The sequence below is a fragment of the Aquila chrysaetos genome, chromosome 4, assembly GCF_900496995.4.
Source record: "Aquila chrysaetos chrysaetos chromosome 4, bAquChr1.4, whole genome shotgun sequence".
NCBI classification, from domain to species: Eukaryota; Metazoa; Chordata; class Aves; order Accipitriformes; family Accipitridae; genus Aquila; species Aquila chrysaetos.
Window position 1 is genome coordinate 73,323,806 of NC_044007.1, and position 22,414 is coordinate 73,346,219.

Consider the following 22,414-nt stretch of genomic DNA (forward strand, 5'->3'; position numbering starts at 1 on the left):
ATAGATACAAGTTCCATCTTTTAAAAAACAGTGCGTATCTTCAAGCTGTAGTATTAAAATACTATGATGAGAAAGTTTTGCATAAGGTAAACCATACCAATAGAGAGAACAGAACAATTACAAGAAAAATTCACAATGTAAATGTCTCTTAGAAAACAACCAACTTCAGGCAGCAAATTTGGCACAGCTGCCCATTTTTTACATTATTTACCCTATTCTGAATTGCTCAAATAGCTAGTTTTATTTTATAATAAAAGGGGGTAAAAAGAGGTTGTCAGAGCAGAAATTATGAGCAACCAGAGAAGAAAAAGTCTAGAGAAAAAGCAGACCAAGAGCATTAAAAAGAACATGGAAAGCCATTTACACTGTTTTCCCTGAAGTTTTCTTTCCCATTATGAACTATTTTCCTCCCAAAAGCCTACACCTTGCAATAACCCCACTAATGCACATCCTTCTGTGATCTACTGATAAAAGAAAACATGTATCAGAGGTTAGCAATCATTTCTAAAATGTCTTAGCTTTTTAAAGCATCTTTCATCCATTCAAGCCACCTGTGTTTCATAAAAAGGCCTTTAAAATTATTATTCTGGTTTTTATAGAAGCTCTAGAGTACCTGTGGGGTTTTCTGTTTTGTAGGTCTGTATTTCTATCCAGCTGTGGATGAAGTGACCTTGGAAGATCAAGTCATCAGGAGAACATAGTAAGTTAAATGTTAAAGTAATTTATTACTAAGGTATTTACAAATGAAATCACAAGTAATTCAGTAGATGTGTTACAGAGGAAAAATGCAAATAATGTAAAAAATTCTTTCATTCTTTCAATTTTCATCCAATTTTTAATAAATGCATAATTTTGGAATCAAGGGAAACACAGGGAAGAATCATTGTTTGCAAAGTACAGCATTTCACTCCTGATAAAGATTCTAATGACTGAGATTTTTGACTATCCAGTAGGCAGAAATAAACTATCTAAACACAGTTACTCTTCTTCATCAGTTCCTTTGCTGTATTTCCCACACTAGTTATTTGGGTGTCCACAGTGTTGAAAAAAATGGAATTATACAAAGTAGTAAATCACTCAAATTCTCTGTTTTGCCATGTGCTTCTTGCACGTCAGTATGCAAGTCACTTCGGTACATTTTCACTGGGTACATCACCCTGGGTTTTTTTTCGTATGACAGACACTCCAAATTTCTCCCTTATTCATAAAAAATCCACTCTCACAAATTTGATGCTGTTTTAAATTTGTATCAAAGGTTCCAGAGAAAAACTCAGGCTCTACTGCCCTTTGTACACACTAAAATAAGAACCTAAAATCTTTTAAATTGTTGTTTTTCCTTACAGTACCTCAGGAAAGCAGACAAGTACGTGGGTTTTATCAGATTTGATGTCCAAATTACAAAATAATTACATCTGTCTCATTTCACTGGTGAGCTGCACCAAATTCCCTGTGAAAACAAGACGTGAAGTAGCAATGGAGACTGTACTCTTGCTGCAGAAAAGGGCTTACCATTGTGGCAAATTGAATTGAATACAAATTGAATATACGTGGCTTGTAGGACAACTTAAGAATTTTTTTTAGAATAATTATCCATCTCTTCCCTACTTGTTCAGTAAACTTAAGACTGGTCTGTCCATAAACTCGTGCTTCCAGATCTCTCATAAACATGAAGTTTGAAAGAAAAAATAAAAATAAACTACACCTAGCATCTGATGACTGGGACTTACATCAACGGAAACAAAAGCAGCAGGTCTGAACCTGCAGCTGAACTTCAGGCAAGAGCTGGATTGACTGGCTGGCACAGCAAAACCAGCCTGCCAGGACATGTTTTAGATTTCTGGTCTGCTGGACATAATCAGTTGCGGAGTAGAGTAAGTGTTTATGAAGAACAACATAAATGCCCTCTGGGTGTATGCTTCCAGCCTGCTATGAGATACAGGGCTGATTAAACCATGACTTATAATAAAATATAGACTTGCACCCAAACTTAAGATACTGTCTTAAAGAGTGACCGTAAAAGTCACTATGCACTCAGATTTTTTTTAATTTTTTCTTTTTTAAAGGTCTCGCCTTACAAAAAGGTAATTTCTCTACTGGCAACCTGCAGACCCACCTGCGAGTGAAAAAAATCAAGCTAGCCAGGCACTGCAAGCTGAAGGGGCTTAGCAGCCCAAACGAGTCCCCCAGTGACTCCTAGCCAGCTCTAGCAGGTCCTTGATGCTGCAACAACACAGCAAGAGGAGCCTCGGCTGAGAGAGGGCAAGTAACTGCTGATGGCACGGAGAGCACAACTGTCCCCCCCCTTTCACAGCTAAAAAGAACAAACCACAAAACCATGCTTTTGCCATGGTTCAGGGAAAGCGACTTGCTCGCAGCTACGTCATCAAGAAGAGTCAAGACAATGGGGCCAAGTAAAAGCAACAAAAACCCTCCCAACAGTCATTCATATGTAGGTTGAAATCTGCAACTACGTAGGGCGTATTTCACTACATTGCCAGATCAACTGAACTTCGGAGGAGAAAGTTCATTGTGCAACATGGCAAAAGGTGTGTGATGTAGCAAAAAAGTATGCTAGGTACTCAAATATTGGAAGAAAAAGTGTTGTTAAAAACACGTGTGCAATGCAAAAGTGGGCAATGTGCTTTAACAAGTTAGTCTGTATGCAGCAGCATAAGAGAAAGCGTTTCTGCCATTAAACATTTTGCGGGCTGTGTAGAACGTATCTCTTGCAGAAATTGCTTTAATGCAAGTTTGGACCTTGCAGAGTTGTCAGAGTTGTACAGTATCTCCCCCTCCCACTAAGGCACGGAAAGCCTGCCTGCTCTCCCTCACAACAGTTCGTCTGTGCGTTTACATTTTTCACTGACAGCTTTGTTTTTATTGCAGCTCTAATGAAATTCAGTATTTTCCAGCAACTTTCTCCTACTGAAACTTGGGCGCTGGCTCACATGCAGAAAATAAAATTGCTCTAAATCATAAATTACATAATACAATTATGATTTCTTAAATTAACAAATACATATTTAAATGCTAAGCCTTTATCAATGCAAATCTGGAGTTTGTGCTCAGCATTTTATAACTGAAGATAGCTAAAACCTAGATTATACAACACAGTCTTTATTACTTTTGGTATTTTTAAGAGTAGCTTCTGTAAACTCTCTTGCTTTTTGGAGATGTGAGCTATTCAGACACCAGAAGACAATGAAGACTTACAAGCAACTCTAAAACTGAAGTTCAAGTGATCAAGATTATTCTACAGCCCACATATGGAATGACCCTCAGAAGCCCAAGAATTATTGCTGTTTAACAGAAGCATAAAGTTAAAGCCTACAGCTGCTACTAAGTGTATACAATTCTTCTGATCATGTTGCATGAAAAGAACATTAATTTTCCACTGACTACAGTGGCTGTTATCCAGCATGGCTTCAAGGATTTGGGGCTAGGATATTTGCCAAGTAGTACATGCACACACACAGCGCAGAGGACACGAATAGAATAAATGAGGTGCTCCTGGTCAGCACAGTGACAGGAAGTTTCTCCATCTTGAACCTTAAGATTTGGGAAAAAAAAAAAAACAAAACCTGCTAATAATTATTTTATATTTTGCATATACATCAACAATTTTCAACTACCTGGCTTGAAAGCAGTTGCATGATCCTTTGGAGTCCAATCTTAGCAACACTGATTAGCCCAATAATAAAGCAGCACCCGTCTAGGACTTAAGGATTAGCACTAGCTGTAACAGGTCTAGTGGAGTGTGGGTTGGGAATAAAGGAAGATCTCGGTGTTCCACAAAACTGGCCTGGTTTCTTCTCTCTGCATAAGGCAGAAGACAGTAATCAGCCACGAGGTTAAAAAAAAAGAAGTTTCAGGGTGCTTCTTTCTAGAAATGCTGAGAACACGGGTACAAAACGGCTGCAGAAGAAAGCCCATTACATTTTCAGTGGTATTAGGATGACTTTCACCTACAGGCATTGCAGCAAGAGAACACATTGACAATCCATATAAATTACAGGTGAGAAGCTAGCCAGGAAACCAAAGGAGTAGTGGTTTAAAGACTACTTTCTGGAGGATAGCCTAGTCATGTTACATTTCTTGCTGCTATCTGTGTTCTAAGACAGCACTATTACACAAGAAGAAATCCAGAAAACCAGGAATTATTAGTTCTTGAGAGGAACATGTCTGAAAAAGTTCATGCAGATTCCCCAGAACCAAACCAGCACATAGTGACTGTACTTTCTGTTTTGGGTTTGTACCTGCATCACTGTTTCTGCTTTATTCCACAACCTTTCAGCCTTAGGATAAAAAGGCTTTGAGATAACATTGCTGAGCAAGAACACCTGATTTCTTCCACAGATAAGAATATTATAAATAGGGACTTTCCATTCCATATCTTCAGATAATGCCGTAGCTAAGCACAGTCATTGTGTTATGGCCAAAAGAGCAAATTAATACATATACGCATAGACAGAATTTAATTCTCTCTACAGAGGTTGCATCTAATATCATCCTATGCTCAATGATGGGAATGGCCCTCAATTCACTACATGACCTGTGATGGCAAGCACAAGAAATGCCCAGCTTTCAAGATGGCATGCTAAATTGTTTTGCTAAACAGTCAGTGTACGCAATACTAATTGCAGTGGTACAGCTTCTACATCTAAATTGTTTAAAACTAAAGGTTGTTTAAAGTACCACTGGTTTAAAAAACAACAGCAGCTACAAAAATCACCACCACCAACAACAAAAAGATTTCCCAGGGCAGAAGGCAGAAAATGGGGAAAGAGGAAAACATGATTTACTGACACCGATGCAGTATCCATCACTTACATTGGTTATTACAGAATCACAGATGAGTGAAAGACTGAAAAGATATGACTGGAAGCTACCCATCAAGTATCAGTTTAACTCAATGCCTGATTTTTCTGGATGCCAAATGATTATCAGTATCTGGGATAAATCTGGTATGATGATGGCACAGCTCGCTCACTTCATCTATCAAATATACTGACCTTATAAAAAAAGCCACCACCTTTTGACCACGGTTCCCTATGGCTGACGGATGTCAATTACCTCCATCAGAAAACACGTAACTTAAAATGGGAGATTTTATGATGTTTCTAGAATACATCTAGAATTTAAGCAGGTTTCACTTTGATATGCTGAAGTCTTAGGCAATGAATAGCACCAGATTCAGCTTCAGCGTCACTGTTGAGTCTTGATGTGTAGGATAGCAAAGACGAGGTCGAGGGAGATTCTATACGAACACAACGTTCTCAGTGCGTTCTTAGTGACCATGGTTTGAGGAGAAAGAGTAAGTGATAGTGCAGAAAAGAAGAAATAAAACAATGGGTCAGATTACAAATAGTGGATTAGGATGTGACACAGGAAAACAACTGATTTCCTATCTACTCCCCTTGCAGAATTATTCCTCCTACTCTGGTAGTTACTAGCAACCTAGAAATAAATTACGTTAAAACTTTGTGTGTTTGAAACATCGCCAAGTGTAACACTTGGGGGAAATATACCATCTGCTCAGTCTTCTGCCTTCTACTGTCTTCACGATGAAAGGGCTCACATTTATTGAGATCAGGACAGATCTGAGACTTGTTTTTAAAGAAGCTGCAAGGAGCTCAGCACTCCACAAAAAATCTAAGAACCTGTTTACAGGCACAACTCTGGAACAAACAATGTTGTCCCTCTACCTCCTTTGCTGTCTGATGAATGAGTATTTGGGCTGGAGTAAAATGAACCTTATCTGAATGCTATGAACTGAAGAGAATCAAAGGATGAAAAGAAATACATAATTAGGAATGGAAAGGGGTAATGAGAACCTAACATTTGAGGAACTAGAGCAAAGTAATTACCTACTTGACCTCTAGGACCACAGCCAGATGTAAATCTTGCTTCTTCACATTGTTTTATTGCTATTTTTGACAAGTCATTAACATGCTATTTTCAGAAATGACTTCAAAACAAAAATCTTTTGAATGGTGGAACTCAAATCTCAAAAGGCTTATCTCCAACTTTCAATGCCGTGTCTTCCAAAACTTGACTCTCCCCCTCTTGCAATGTAATAACTAACAGAGCAGCCACTACACATTTCCTACCCCCCAACTCTGCATGCAGCAGAGCTTTAAAACCGTTGCACATGCTGACTGCAGAACTGAATGTCCACATCTGATTTACAGGGCCTCAAAGATGGAGCAGCATACAAAAGTCTGGTTTGGATGCAAGGGGAGGAGGGGCGGGGGAACCCAAACAAAAAACAACCCCAAAACACAGAGAGAAACATTTAACTTGCAGGAAGATCAAAGGCTTAATTTTACAGTGATTTCTATCTATTAGTTAACACTGGCCTACGCTTAAATCAAAGACTTGCAGAATAGCATCAAATACTTCAGGACTTGCGCTAAATGACAAAATACTGATTAATATTCCAGCCCTCTGGTGAACATCTACTGTAACTTCTACAATTATTTTAAAAAGCATGTGGCATTCTTCCTACTCAGCTTCCTCCCTCACCCCCACTTACAAATGATATGTATGCTATGGCAAACAAACCCAGCTATGGAGAGAGAACTGATCTCCCGCACCGAGAAACCAGTCTGATTCAGGGAGGTAATGCTGGGGCCAGATAACGCTGTTAACAGTAATTTCTCTCCTCTAAGTCCTTATTTTGTCCACTAACAAAAATGTAAAACCTATTTGTCCCTTATGTTCACTAAACTTTCTGCCTAAAAAATGACAGTACATTCCTCTCCTGCCTATGCCCTTCAAAAATACCATTCTCATTCACTTAAAAAAGTGTTTTTTTCTAAATCTGGTAGTGTAAAAGTGTGGAAAAGCAAGTAACTAAAACTCCTTTTTGATGCTTAGACAACAAAGTGTTCCCAATATTCCCATTTAAATATGTAACATCCTATTTCAAATACTGAAGCTCTTCTTCAATTTGAAAAAGTTATGACAGCAGATTTTTCTTCATTTCCTTGATGGAGCAGGGTACTTTATTTAATAACTGTGCAAAAGGGTTTTTTTAATCAATTTGAATTCATAATATATTTCTAAATTACCAAACCACTGAGAATTTAGAACCTGCTGTGAGGTCAATTTCACAGATGAAGAAAATTAAACAGAAAGGTGCTTTTGTGAAAAACAAACAAGAATTTAACCTAGTAGTGAGTGAATCAGGCAAGAAAATAAAGCAGCTAGTGATGTTGGAGAGAGCAGCTCAAAACACTGGCTCTTCAGAGTAATACTTTCAGAGAAATACTGTTTCAATCCTATTACCACATGCAAGTATTTTACACCCTCAATAGTACCACTTATTCAAGGTCAGGCAGCACAGTGGTAAAAGGATGTTCAGTGAACGATGATGCTATTTGATTCTTGTCAAGAAGCAGCTAAATGTCCTAACTCCATCCCAGTTAGCCTAATTCTCCATCCCACAGTAACTCCCACCCAGTGTGCCCCCTCCAACTCCCTCCTCCCCATCCCAATATCCCTCGATGTCTTCTACATTGCCCAACTATTGTTGTGGCAAAGGGCAGCAGAGGTTATGGCTGGTTCCATGCTACACAGACTGACTAGATAACAGATTGAGGGGAGAAGAGCTACTGAAGCATTCCTTTGGGCCTCTCTTCTATCCACTTATTTACAAACCTAATTTTAGCAAACTTTTAAGGAACTGAATTATTAAGATTGTATCCCTGTCAAATGAAAGGATAATTGATAACTGGAAGCATGACTGCAGCAGTCAAGTCTCCTAGGAAATCAGACCAGCACAAAGCCTTCTGTAAGAGCAATTTACTCCCTCCTCTTCCGCCAATCACTGCCAGCAGTAGCTGAGAAGTGTTAGAAAAATGGTTTGCCCTCTGTAATCAAGTCAACTTAATGCACTTTTTATCTCAGAGATACATCTTCATACTATATTACTAGAATGAAACATCATGGAGTTCGTTTACAGGATTTACACATCATCCCGTGCTGTCTCCCTGCATTCTGTTTCTCCCAATTTCCACCATTTTTAATCCACAGCATTCCAGATTTTGGCAGTAGAAAAACTTCAGCAACAACTCCAAAGTAGACTAATCCAGTACTCTTACTTCTGGCAGAACTGAAAAACATCACAACCGTATCAGCCTGAAAGCAGAAGTAAATGTACTCTGGCCATTCCTTTGGTCTATAATTAAAATTTTAAGGCAAGTGTAAGGACCACATTACACCCTTATCAGGTCAATGGTGAGCACTGCTGTGACAAAGAACTTCCATTTCTCCCCAGCTAAGAAACTAATTCTCAGCAAGCACAACAGATATGGAATACATTGTTTCCTCACTGCTGCTGAAATAGCTCTCCCAATTGCTCTCTTACTGTTCCATTACACCCCCCAGAATAACTAATGCATACAGCTGCCAGAGACAGTCAATAATTAGAGCTGGTGTTTTCACATTGTCCTCAACCATTCATAGCTTCCAAGTTGTTCTCCCCCCCTGCAGACACCTGTACCATACCCCACTCAATCAGGGAAATCTAGTTATGAAGAAAATAATGCAGCTTCAAAGACAACATATTTTGAAATAAGGTGCTAGGAAAAAAACCCAAAACTCTGTGTGTGTAAATATATACATGATCATAAATCTCAGCTTGCAATTCCAATCAAGGCAAGAATAAACACTCCTACCAGGCAGCTCCTGCATCCTGTGAAAGCCCTGCAGTTCTCTTCCTCCCATTCCCCTCTCAGCATTTTGATTCAGAGTACACACATGGTGTGTGTTTCAGGATGGAGGTAAGCCTTCCAGACTGGCTTCTCCAGGGAGAACAGCTATCGTTATTCTTGGAGATTAATTTTCAGATTCAGGCCAGTATTAACTAAACTACAGCTGATACTAGCTGAAAGGAAATATTCAAAACTCTGCATTTCACCTGCATGCTTTAACAGAAAGATAAACAGTTTTTCAAGAACTGGATTTTCCAGCAACAGCCCAGCTAAGAGAAGCATTATTTTCCCTAACGGTTTTCATCTTGTCTCAGCTGGGCCTCTTGGCCTACTGCTCCATGAAGTGGCCTACTATTCTTTGGGCTCTTTTTAAGAATCAGGAGTAGCTGATTTTATAAAATGTCTGGATTTTATTTTTTTGAAGTAAAATTCCCCAGGTTTACTATACTGACTTAGACATTGGTGTGTGATGCTTTTGATCTGTAAAATTCAGTTTCGAGTCCTACTGAACAGTATTTCTGCCCTCTACATTTAGCCTCAGCTGAAAAGATATGGAAGTTAGTAACTTCCATGATCTGCCACTTAAGCAATTAGCATATGTTACTTTAAAAAAGCACATTAGAGAGCTACTGGTCAAAAAAAAAGACCTCACTACCATGATGTGTTAAAACTCTACCTGTTGGCTGTTTGTCTACTTACTTGTACCTTTATTAAGAACTGCAGATGGAGAATATATAATTAACAGAAAAGTTGAAGGTGTCCTTCAGATCATTAGTAGCTATTTGAAAAGAGCATACAGAACATAAAAAATGTCTGAAATGGTCACAATAAACCTTGTGACTAGTTTACTAGTACCACTACCTAAGATCATCATGAATTTAAACTAGGGAAACAAAATAGTTTTGGTGCCTGATTAAAGAAGCTCAACTATGAACTCATTCATTTTGAGTCATATGAACTCAAATCATTTTGACAACAGAATTATTAAAACTAACTAAAAATGATCCTTATCTCAGTCATGCAAGATTCATATGAATTCTTCAACGTTCTTATTTTCAGAGATATTTTACCCATAACTGATGGACTTAGATTAATTTCAATTCAAGCTCTGGGTTTCAAAAAAACCCAAGGAAAGTGCACTGTCCTTACGTACCACAGAATTTTGACATATTCTAAAGCAAGAATATTTCACTCCCAATACAATTTTTTTAAAAATGCAAACAGGTTTTTGTCACAAAGGTATCAGCTATACTTACTAATTAGTTTGCGCCAGTTAACATTTATTCCAGTAAGAACTTTACTTTCCCCTATGCTGACATTAAAATACAACTAATAACAAAAGGTAATTTATTATTTCATTAATGGGCTCTGAAATATCTGCCGCCTCAGACTATTACAGAAGCTGATGAATTATTTTCCTATGTATATGTGAGGACACAGGTAAATATCAGCACTCTGCCCAAGATCTACAGTGACTATACGGGATACAAATTTTCTTTAAATGCTGTCTCATAAACAGCTAGTCGTTGTCCACTTGTAGACTGTTTCCTTGCTGTGCACATTCGAATTCTTCAAGAAGGTATCAGCCCTGTCCACAAATGCATGAGTGCTGCTATATTCTGCATCAGATTTTACAAAATCACTTTTTCTAACACTGTGCTGGTTTGAAGTGGAAACATCAAAAGTTTGTAACAGAGAATGAAATCTGCTTTGCGTTGTTTCACCAAGGCTGAGAGGAAAAGCAAGCTGATGTTCTAGCCATTTCTCTTTTCTTCTGTCAGATTCCTAGAAGCACTGCTTGTCAGCCCTTCCAACCAATCAGCCAAATCATCATCAGAAATTCAGCAAAAAAATCTACCAGTATAGGTCACAACAAAGAGTAACTTGAGTGTGGTGCTTCCTTCTAACTTCATATAGAAGCTCGTTAGATCAAAAAATTTATAAGAAAGTTTATAGATCTTAACGACGGCAGAAAAATTTTCCAAGTGTAACTTTTGAGTATCAGCCTAATGACATAGGCTTTAATTAGGACACAATTTAAAGAAAACACCAAGAAGCACAGCATTTGAGTCGAACACAATTATCTTCAAATACACATGGGCTTATTTTCCTGTTAGATGAAACTACCAGAAGACAGCAGCTAAAGCAACAGATTTCTATTCAGTTTGTTTATACAAGTCATCTCAAATTGTGGAGCAGAGCTTTCTGATAGCTTCCCTTCCCTTTTCCTTTCCACCCATAACATTTTCTTTTTTGAAACTAGATTACAAACATTTCCTTTGTAACTCTCAAACTGAGCGAGAAAGCCCAATGTTTAGTCTGTGTAGTTACTAACTGTCATTCCAGTGGCATCTTATCTTTCTATTTAGAGTTTACAGTTGCTTCAACAAATAGCAATTCCAAAAGCAAGCTTCTAGTTGGAGTGATACAAGCAGGTTTTATAGCTCTGCTGACTTTGTATTCACAGGACAGATTAAAAAAATATGTTCTTAAAATTTAGTAGGTCTAGCAACACAAACACCAGAATTTTAAAGAGTCTAAAGAGCAACAATATTACTGTGGGAAATTCAAGCTTGTAGAAAAGGTGTAGTCTTAACTTGAAAAACTACATTGCTACTGCTGACATAAATAAGCACTAGTTGCAATATTTCTTACATTCAGTTCTTACATCCATCTCTTATATCCAGGGGTTTTTTTTTTTCTTCCAGCAAACATCTGATCAAAGGGAATATCTGTTGCAGAAAGCACCAGATGAAGTCACTTGCCAATCTACAGCTGTCCTTCAAAAACTTGAGAAGTTCTAGATACAGCACTGATTATTCCGTTTTCAATTTCCCATCATCTCAGATGTTTGTTTGCACAAAAACTGAATCCATTACATACCTGCAAAACTTGTTCTTCTGAGGATGACACAAATAGATCCGTTCATTTTGGTTAACAGTATCAAGTTTTTGGCTTCCAACAGCCAGGAACATACTGTCTAAAAGTCTCACAAACAGCAGCAAGTCCTACCTAGATAAGACCAGTATCTTCCCTCGGTATTTTTATAATGAGGAATTCAAAAGGTACCTCAAGGGTATTAGATTAAAGTACCCAGTATCTAGTATCTTGTACATTTTTTTTTTTTCTTTCAAATAAAAAGTAATGGGTGAGCTACAGAGTTAAGGTTAAAAAACCCCACTCTTCACAAATAATAAGGGTGAAATTGGTAAAAACTTTTATAAATACAGAAGTTGGTCTGTTTTTGAAACAGCGTAATAAAAAATGTTACATCTTCAATGTGACAAGCGATGCTTTGAAACATGATGAACTGAAGCAAAAGGTTATCCTTATTTTACAAGGATCAGCAAAGTACAACCTACAACCTGCCCAGTCTGTTAGAAAAGCCATGATTTATACTCAAATATCTGGTAATTCAATTTAAGAAGTGGAAGTCTTCAAGTGTTTCTGTTACTCTGAATGACAACACAGAGCTCTGATGTCTAACACTCTTTCAGGTACAAATTGAGAAACTATGTACCATAGTATCTGAGGCTGCAGTCGTGAAGTCACAATATAAAAAAAGGATTTACTGCTCAAGTACAGAGAGCTTGTTATAAGAAATAGGGCAAATAAGCGTTATTCTCATGAAGTGGGTACAGCAGAGAGGAACAAAATACACCGACCACTTGACTTTGCTTTGCTGTGTTTGACATAAGGGCTGCTGCTCTCCACTCTAGTCCAGCAGATTACTTCTACAAAACTTAACCTTTACAACTGTATCTCCTGCCACTGAAAAAAATGCTCATGGAAACAAAAGAACAACCACATTTAAAAGATAGGTTAGCAACCTATAAGCATGCTTAGCAACTCTACTTCTGTTGCAGACCAGAAATGCAACGTGTGTCTCGTTTTAAACATCCCCTCACATTCTTTAACTTCTAACCTAATAAACCTTAAGGACAAATGAGTATTGCAGTGACTGCTTAATTTTCCCCAGTCATCTTCAGGCAGATAACTCAAACTACTGAAGCTTACTGAAGTTTAGTTGGTTGGGGTTTTTTGGTTGGGGTTTTTTTTTTTTTGGGGGGGGGGGGGGGCAGGTTGGGTTTTTTTGCTTTGGGTTTTGTGGTTTTTGTTTTTTGATTTTTTTTTTTTCAAAAGAAACACAAAACCCCCAGTGATTATATTCACTAAAGGACTTGTACTATGCAACTCAACTTTATTTACACTGCACAAAGCATCTCAAATGGTCATTCAAAGCCAACCTATAAGCAAGGACTTTGAATCGATCTATACAAATCTCTAAGCACAGGGGCCTGTTTCTGAATCATATTTGATTTCATTCAGGGTAGGATGGGGAGAACTAGAATGAAAAGAATCTGTCCATTAGAGATCCCTAGCCTACATTACCCTCCTGATGATTAAGTGCTACATACATTTCTCTGAAAAAACAAAGTTACTTGAAATTGGCCCACAGAAGAAAGTAATTCTGGTGAAGGCTCTCCTCCCTTTTTTATTATAAAAAGAGATCCACAGTCATGCTCCCCTCAGCCCAAGACTATCTAGATCAATTCAAGCACCTCTTTCAGTAGAAGTCATATACTCCCTGAATGGGAAGCACTGTCAACCCAGCTTCAATTTCTGAAGCTGTAATCCTGAAGAGAAACGAACACGATGGTTCATAATGTCAAGAGACCACACAACATGGTCTGTTTGGTCTCACTACTTACAGGGAGTCTTCTGCTGCCAAGCATGCATCAGATCTTAAATACTCAAAATAGTCCTGATGAGTACAGATGAACCATACTGCCTACTTCCTAATATTTCCCAGCTACCAGTTCTGTAATCATTGCACTGTTAGCAGCAGGTACAGCACAGCTCAGCTCTAACTCAAGATTAACTTGAGTTACTGTGGTGCTGCCACATTTAAGGAGTTGTAGATCACCTGCAAGGCTGCAAACTCCACCCCGTAACAAAGAGCAGTGTAAGATTCAAGCTACAAATGCATCTTCCTCAACCAAAGCTCAGCAAAATACTTTAGCTGCTCAGCTGCAAGATTATGAAGATTGGAATCCCAATTATTTTAAGTTGACTTGAAAAGTATGAAGCATGACTGAATGTATTACTCTAAGTTCATCTGGCACTGAAAGAAAGAAGCCAGCATACAAAAAGGTACCAGGTAAGTATAAGGGGTCTAAAAAAAAAAAAAAAAAAAAAAAAAAAAAAAATCCAGCAAGGAAAGCACTACACCCTGTAACAACACAAAGGCCATAGTGGAGGGAAACAGTCGATGATGGTATCAATCCACTCTCACACTGAAAACCAAAACCTAAACACAAGAGGCCTGTTATACCACTGCCATCTATAAATTCTTCACTTAACATTTTTGTCTGCATTTGAAACCATTAAGCTGGAACTGAACAGAAGGGGAGGAAAATAAAAAAAGCCTTTGACTCCAGCGCTACAGACTAGGATGACTAACTGCTTGCTGTTTACCCATAAAATCCCATGACAAAATTAAACCCTTTAAGAAGGCAAGTCAAGCTATATATATCTAGCTATAAAGCTCAATCATGAAATAAAAGTGCATTGAACATATAATATTCTCTCAACATGCTAAGAAACCACGAACAATTATAACCAGATGTGTGAGTGTAAGGATATGAATATTGTTTATACAGCTGTAGAAAATAAGGAACGCACGACAGCAACACCATCAATAACAGTGTCTTAATTAAATGCAAGCTGCTGAAACACAGCAGGCCTCCCAGAGTAGCATTTACTTCATAAAAATTTGGATTTAGTGGCAAGATGTTCCCCCATTTAAAGTGGTAAGTTGATACAAACACTATGTAAGAAACTGGATCATCTAGTATATGCTAAGTGTAGCAATGCTATGTTTTTCCGTAACATCAAAATGAAGGCGAGAGGAGGCTGTCTTGTTTTTCTAGAAAAAGGTCATATGATCCCCTGCCCACACTTGTTAACAAGTTGTGTAAGAATTTGAACTATCAAAGGCTTTATTTGAAACTTAGTAAGAGTCTATTTACACTGTAATCAACGAGACTGTGGATGAGGCAAAAGCAAAGCAATATGAAAAAAGTATTTCTCTTGTTCATGTCATCCCTGTATTTTTAAGGTCATGTTAATTCTAGAATGTCTACAGGACAGTCTTTATCAAAAGATGAGCGCACCTGGATATTAATTTATGTATATCAAATTCTCTGTTACTGAATAACATAAAAAGCTTTTTTTATCAGCCTTCAGTGAGATCAACAGATCAACCAACATTTCTGTTCAAAAACTAGGGGATGGGCAGGGAGGTAGGAGAGGGACACAAGGAGGAAGCAGAGAGGAAAGAGTCAGTCAAAGTAGAAGAAAACAGGAAATTATATTAGTCCTCCAAGTTCTGAGAAAAAAGGGTTCCTACAAAGATCTTTCTGCAAATATTTCCATTTTCTCTAACAGAGAGAATCACATCTACCTATAAAACCTATACAAGTTTACAGATACAGCTACCGTACACTGAACCTTAAATATTTATACTACTTTAAAACTTACAAAAGTGAAGGGAAAATACTCTTTAGGATGATCCCAAATTTGAGGTGGGCTCTAAAGGGGCATAAGAGCAATAATAAAATACATCTTTGTGACCTACATTAAATGTAAAATAGATGTACATTAATAAAGTGAAAGTTCTTTATTGTGCTTGTGAAGGACAAGTTCTATATCCATCACTTCTCATTTCTGATGTTCACGTAAACCCAATAGCTAGAGTGTAAGTTAAAAAGCGAAAGTCTGAAAAAGTCTTGTTTTCACAGCTCTCTCCTTTTGGTAATGGCAGCTTCAATGCAAGTGACACCCAAACTTCTGCATTTGGAATTTTGAACGATTTAACCGAAAGGACTTGTGGGTTTTAGGAATAACCATGTGAAAGTTTTAATCTTCAAGAAAAAGGAATGACACTGGATAAATACTCATCCATCTCAGGCATAAACTCAGTAACGTTTGTGAGAATATAGATGAAAATAGCAGAGGTTTGGTATGAGTAGTTACAGAATTCCTCCTCTTCAGTTTTCAAAAACAACAGACAATACAAGATTTTGATTCTTAAATTTATTTTTAGCAGGATGTCTGTACTAATGGATGGTGACATCATTAGAAGATAGGTCCATGTCCACCACCTGCAACAGAAGCTAGACAGATGTTAAAGAAAACAATTTAAGAGTTAAAGATGACACTACTTACCCAGAGCAGACTTAATGAAAGTCACCTACTAAGCAGTACAGTTAAATTTTGATGCAGACACGATAGCTCCTATTACTTATCTGTTGTCAAAATTTCCTGTCAAGATTTAATGCATACATTACCTTAATTTTGATGGGAATCATGCACTTCTGTTTAGAAATTACTATTAGAGAAACTCTTATTCTTAAAAAACTACTCATGGAAAGATTGGTTATTCAAAGTTACTTACCTGTAAATTTTCTTCAGAAGATAAAACATCTGCAAATTTAGGTCTAAAGCTCCCATCTAAAGTTTCAAGTTGGCAAGAATTCTCTGGACATTCAAATTCTAATACTGTTAAACCAGGTCAACAGCAGGTAACATTTCTAGATTCCACTAAGAATACAACCACTTGTTTCTTACCATACCTGGGTGTTTGACAAATCAGTAAGGTAGGATCTCAGCAATATATTCACAGATCAGTGATACTAATGCAGAAAGAAATTAAGACTTGATATGTTACAACCCAGAGACAATGTCATACTCAAAATGTCAGTAGCCAGAATTCTAACAAGGGAAACAAGCTTGTCTAGAGCAAATTAATTTCACCAGAAATTAAACCTGAGCAGCAAAACCCAGGGACCAGACAATTCAAGAAATACATTCTCAAAGAATTAGGTGACAGGCCCTTTTCCAGTGCTATTTCAAATGAGAAGCCAAGAAGCAAGGCTCAATCTGAGGTATGGTATTTCCTAAGACTGTAAAAACAAGAGTCCTTGCTTCAGAAAACAAATGCATCTGGCTACAGATATTTGGTGTTTACATCAGAAGATAGCCATTTCTTAAAAATAATAATATAAAAAGATAAACTAAGTCAGCTGGACCTATAGACAGTATCATGAAGACATCCTGATCTTACATTTCAAAACTTCAGAATGTTTATCAGCCTGCACTCCCCAAACCAAAAAGCACTACTGGTAGTGAGCATAAAGTCACTTCACTCATCTTAACATAAGTTTAGAAGCTTGATCTTAAAGTTCTTGTTCTTTACAATCTCTTGCCTTATAGCTCTTTATTAGTACCCAGGGTTGACACCATCTTGCCTCATGGTTTTTTATTAGTAACCTGCATTTATAGCACACTGATCAGTCTAAAAACATTCTAACAGTATACCTCAACATCCTAGGACTTCATCTGTTTAAAACAGACTGCTACAGGACTGTCTCCTGCTTTCTAAAGAAAGACCTCTGAAACTAGTCCAAAACAGGAAGTGTACTGTATTAGAATGAGATCCTTTAACAGTTAAAATAATTTGGCCAAGAAACCCAGTTTTAAGGACCATGACAGCCTGGGAATAAGCAATTGCTTTCTCTTACAGTTACAAACTCTTTGATCTAGTAATATTGGGAAATTAAACTGGTTTTTATTTGTTGAAAACAACAAACAGGTGGAATCTGTTCACAGCTGCACTCCATTTGTAATTTCTGATTAACTGAGCTCTCTTCTTTTTACAGAAGTATACATCTGTCTGAAGGACAGTTGCCTTTTGAGCAACTCGCTATCCCAGCGGTCTACTATACCTAAACAGGGTCTAATTGCTAGTCATGATCTACAAAAAGAAGTGTCTCAAGACAATCAGTCCTACGCTGGTACTGTGGGAACTTATCCTTCAAACACATTACACACACAAAGGGAAGGTAAGGCAGGTGATGAAAAGCTTAAGGCTTCCTGTTCTTTAATTTCGCAGGTTCCATTGTGCAGTTGGATCAGCTGCTACTGCAATCAGCACTACTGTGCATACCACCTATCTTACATGAAGTTGGTTGATATTCTTCTCCCAGGATAAACACAGTGAAGTTGACAGCAAGAACTTTCATCAATTGCTTTTCTGTGAGGCATAGAGCAAAGGAAGGGAGTCAAGAAATAAGAGTAGTCTAGGAATGACACAACTGATCTGAATGATCACTTCAGATACATTGCGAACAGCATTTTCCTGAACAAAGACACCACAAAATCTGAACTCAAGTTCTGAAGTTATAAAAGGGTAAAGAAGCCACAGAGTGAAGAAAATGCTCTTGACAGGCCTATGTGATGAAACCTGAAAAGCAATTAATTTGTGCACCATGTATGCTTATGCTGCAGTTACAGGGCACTGCAACCATTCAGCTATCTTCCCTTGCAGAAGGATGCAGCTTCAGTATTACTGTAATACTCAAGTTAACGCTGGAACCTATGCCTCAAAGCTGAGACAAGGTATTTGGGAAGCAATGGACATGAAACTATGGACCTATTTAGAATATGCTGGATGTTCAACAGGAGGCTTGACAGTATTACATGGTAGGAAAGGAAAACAGATGACTGGTAGTAGCAAAGAACGGTGTAACTTAAGGGATTATTTGCTCGTAATGAGCTGTTCACTCTGCATCCTTCTTCTGTTAATGATTTGCCCTGTCCTAATAGTGCTAGTGCTGCTAACCAGCCATGTCAGAGGCTGTAGAAGCTAAAACTACATTTTACTGGGCCCAATGGATGTTTGAGTCAGGTTAAAGAGTTGTGCTGAAACAAGAAATTAAATTCTTACCCTTTAAGTGGGTACCTTCACAAACCTACAACTACGAGAAAGACCATTCTATTCACTAAAAGGATATTATTAAACAATGTAATACACAACTAAGACTTACAACAATGAATAAAAAGAACAAGAAAAAATTTACTCTATGAAGAATTAAGTTTGTACCATTCAGGATAAGACTTTCTATCTGCACTACTGAAACTAAGTCTGTACATGTAATGAAGACTGAATAGGCTAAAAACCAGAAAGAAAAACACTAAAGTGATTACAGTTGTAACATTACCTAATGTTGAGCTGGTTTAATAGATTTAGAACATTAGAACCAAAAGAAATCTTGTTAATAATGTGCTGGAAGCAAAGACCTAACAGCAGCAATTAAATATTTACCTTTGGAGAGAAAAATTGTTTAGGCAAACTAAAAACATTTGCAAGAACAAGCTCTAGTGAAGAATGGACTAAAACAAAACATTACGCACTTCCAGCTTATGTTCTTTCTCTGCAAGGAATTCTTTTTGACATCGGAGAAAGTCCGACAACATTCGAGTTAGCTGTTTTCTATCATCTATTTCAGCTGCCAACCTGCCATTGTAATCCGCCAGCAACATACATGCATCATCTACCATTTTGGAAAGCTGCTCTCCAGATTCCTTATCTAAAAAGCAAGCAGAGAAAACCAAGTAAAGCATGATTTCATTACATACTGTTAAGTTCTCAGAACAGTATTTCAGTTACTGGATCCCCAACCCTCACCTGTTATTCTGTCTAACAGGGACACATCTTGGACCTCTATAGGCAAAGAAGCTATTCTCTGATGAACTGCTGCATCCCCAGAGGCAGCGTTTTCTAGTTCTTGTAATGCTCTAATGAGATCTGTGGTCTGAAAAAAGCATGCAAGATTGGTAACTAGTTTAAATAAACAGATCCTAGTACAAAGCAGCATTTCACAATAAGCTTATGGAATCAATTTGATGGTAATTTTAAAAGCATTTATGATATCAGCACTATACCAACATTCTATCCCCTCTCAGACGGAAAACAAAACAAAACCAAGCCATTAATTCTCAGAACAACATTGAAGTGTTCCTAGTTTTAAAGGTCACCTTCCTAAAATAGATTTTTCATTTAAATTCTTGGTATAGGACTACTTATAAATCTTTTATTTTTGACAGTAGTGATTATTTTACAGTACCTTTTATTTTACTATACATTTTTGAAATTATTTTTCTTGTATTTTTGCTTCACTATCACATCAGACTAGATCACTGCACTTCTTTTGGAAGTAGGGCTGATGTTCATAGAAGGCCAGATGTCTGTTACAGAGAAACATACTAAATTGTGATTATTTGGGGACAGTCATTCCTTGCCATAACAAAAAGCCTTCAGAGATGGGGCAGTACCATAACAAAAAACCCACAACAATTATAGAAGCTATAACAATGCAAGGTAGACAAGAACTTTTCCCAACCAGCGATTGCAACATTGAGAAGTATTTTATTGATAAATCGATAACAATCTTATTTTAATACACATGTTACTTGTTACCACCCTGGAAACCAAATGAGAACTTAAAACATTGTAGAAACTAATGTTGAAATCCTGACGTGGACAAAGCTGGATATATAGTTCATACATTTTGGTTTAGCATCAAACTGACTAAAGTTAGAGCATGCTCCACTTGTAACCTAAAGTACTGTGAAGAAGTTTCAGGTACAGTCACCCTCACCCAAACAGTACCTCATTAAAAAGAAAAACAGAGACCATTCAAAAACAAGAGTAACTGAAAAATTCTGTATCAAACCATACGCACATACAGAATTTTATAAACATGCTTTTACCTGTGGAGGGTCAGTGGGAGAACTTCGAGGTGAACAGTTACTTTCATCAACTTTTATCTGTTCGTATGTGCGCTTCCTCACCTTTCTGTCTCCATCTAAATGAAAACAAAACAGAGGAGTCAGGGAAATAACATTTCAAACAAGAGACTCAATCTTCATACACACACAAAATACTTACACAACGCTTGCCTAAGTTGTTCTAATACATCATTTTCATAAACAGACCTTTCTTCCCAGATAGAGAGCACTCGGCCAAGGTGTTTCTTACAACTCTCATCAGACTCACTGTTACAAGGTAAAAAAGCAAAAATCAGCACTCAGGAAAAGTACAGCACTGCCGTATGATTATCTGTCACAGAAGGACCTTGGCATACCTTAGCAATACCAAAGTATCAGAAGTCCAGTAACCTCAGAAAACAAAATCACATTTTAAAGAAAAGAAAGCAAAGACCAGTTCAAGATGTCTCAGAAAGCACATAAAAAAACTGCCAACACCCAGTCCCCTCTTTCTGTTTGCTTGCTCAACCCATAAATCCGTAGGTCTATAACCCTATTACGCAAACACTGCAAATACGTTTGTGTTGCTTCAACAGCTGCGTACCATGTGAAAATAATTCTGTATCAAGACTCTAGCATCGTCATGCAACAAGATGAACGGCTGCTGGGGAATAACAAATCATGCAACACCGGTAATGAAACATAGCAAACTGCTGTAGCACATAAATGCTATAAAGACTGAAAGCAAGTCTTAATTTAAGGCATAGCTAACAGCTTTCTAAGGCAAAAGGGACTGAATGCAGATGAATTTACTATGTAACTTCATGCAACAGCATTAAGACTACCCAAGATCTAAAGAAAATTGAACAAATTAAATTAACAAGACTTCAAGTACAGAAATAGCACAAGGACTAGCTAGGTCAGAAGAGATGAACTGAGGACTTCTCTAAATACCCCTCAAATACAGTATGATGAAGGATGATGAAGGACAGTGCACATAATGGTTTACTGTACCTTGAAACATGCTTAAAAGCCTCCACTATTACTGGAGCAAAGTCTTTCGTAAATTCTGGTCCTTTCCTTTTGCTGTTCTGTATGACATCATTGGCCAGGTACAGGAATGTCAGCTTCCTATTTGGTTTTGCTAATAAAAAGAGTGATAAACAAGAATTATTAGAAATTTTAGTTCCTCCAACTAATACCTATTTATCCACATTTATACTAAACACAAAAAACCCAAATCAAATGTGTTTTTCCTATTGTCATTACTGCTTACAACATTTCAGTCTGATTTTGTATTTAAAAACGTGAAAAGACTTTGGTCACCCAGTGGCTTTTCTCTCCCTTCTGCTGTAACTCTTTGCTCAGATTCTTCCTCCTTCATAATATGACATAAGCTCCCTCTAGCACCACCTCCAAAAATAAACAGAAAAAAAAAAAGAAAGATACTCCAAAGTGTTCTTCAGCCCCCAACTATTTCTAGGTGTCTTCCTGAGCCTTATGTGATTTGTCCATTTGGTAGTCTTCATGGATTTGTTCAAAGTACTTCAGCTTCCCTTTGAGCCTGCATAAAATTCTTACGCCCATGAAGTCCTCTGACAAGGAGCTTCACAGATCCACAATCACTCATGTGAAGAACCTCTTCCTTTTGATTTGAATTTCACTCAGTCTTACATAACCACCCCTCATTCTCATATTTGAGCAAACTGAACAGTCAATCTCTCCATATCACCATGATACTCCCCTCCCTCATCTCCTAATCATTAAAACACTCATGTGCCTGCAGCTGTAACATCAAGAAAACATTTTAAAAAAAAATCACTTTCAGGCTCCTGCAACATATCTCTTCTCCAAGCATCTTAAGCATTCTACCCCATTCGCATTAACATATAATAGATTACAAGCTTCATATTTACAAGTTGCTTTTGAAAATCTCTTCCACGTTTTCTAAGTGTTCCTACTTAGGTATTTTCATTTACCACCACACTTCATCTAATCTTCGTAAGTCTACAGGTTTCTCAGAGCTGCAACTCTTATTGTAACCCTTCTAACCTTGTGTTAACACCAGGAAAACTTCCAATATC

At 37.5% G+C, this 22,414-nt stretch overlaps 1 protein-coding gene across 3 annotated transcripts in view; it reads right to left on the reverse strand.

The window, feature by feature from the left end:
• RPRD1A (regulation of nuclear pre-mRNA domain containing 1A) overlaps nucleotides 1-22,414 on the reverse strand; it is a 46,748-nt gene that overhangs the window by 13,609 nt on the left and 10,725 nt on the right. The window contains exons 2-7 of one of the 3 annotated variants that reach the window (XM_030010862.2): nucleotides 21,345-21,474; nucleotides 20,512-20,618; nucleotides 20,334-20,428; nucleotides 19,249-19,375; nucleotides 18,975-19,150; nucleotides 15,801-15,883 (exon numbers count right to left, since the gene is read on the reverse strand). In XM_030010862.2, coding sequence (XP_029866722.1) covers nucleotides 15,839-15,883; nucleotides 18,975-19,150; nucleotides 19,249-19,375; nucleotides 20,334-20,428; nucleotides 20,512-20,618; nucleotides 21,345-21,474 — 680 coding nt within the window. In that variant the 3' untranslated portion in view covers nucleotides 15,801-15,838. Of the gene's footprint in view, nucleotides 1-15,800; nucleotides 15,896-18,974; nucleotides 19,151-19,248; nucleotides 19,376-20,333; nucleotides 20,429-20,511; nucleotides 20,619-21,344; nucleotides 21,475-22,414 lie in introns of those variants that run through there. The other 2 variants (XM_030010861.2, XM_030010860.2) reach the window with 2 other exon arrangements.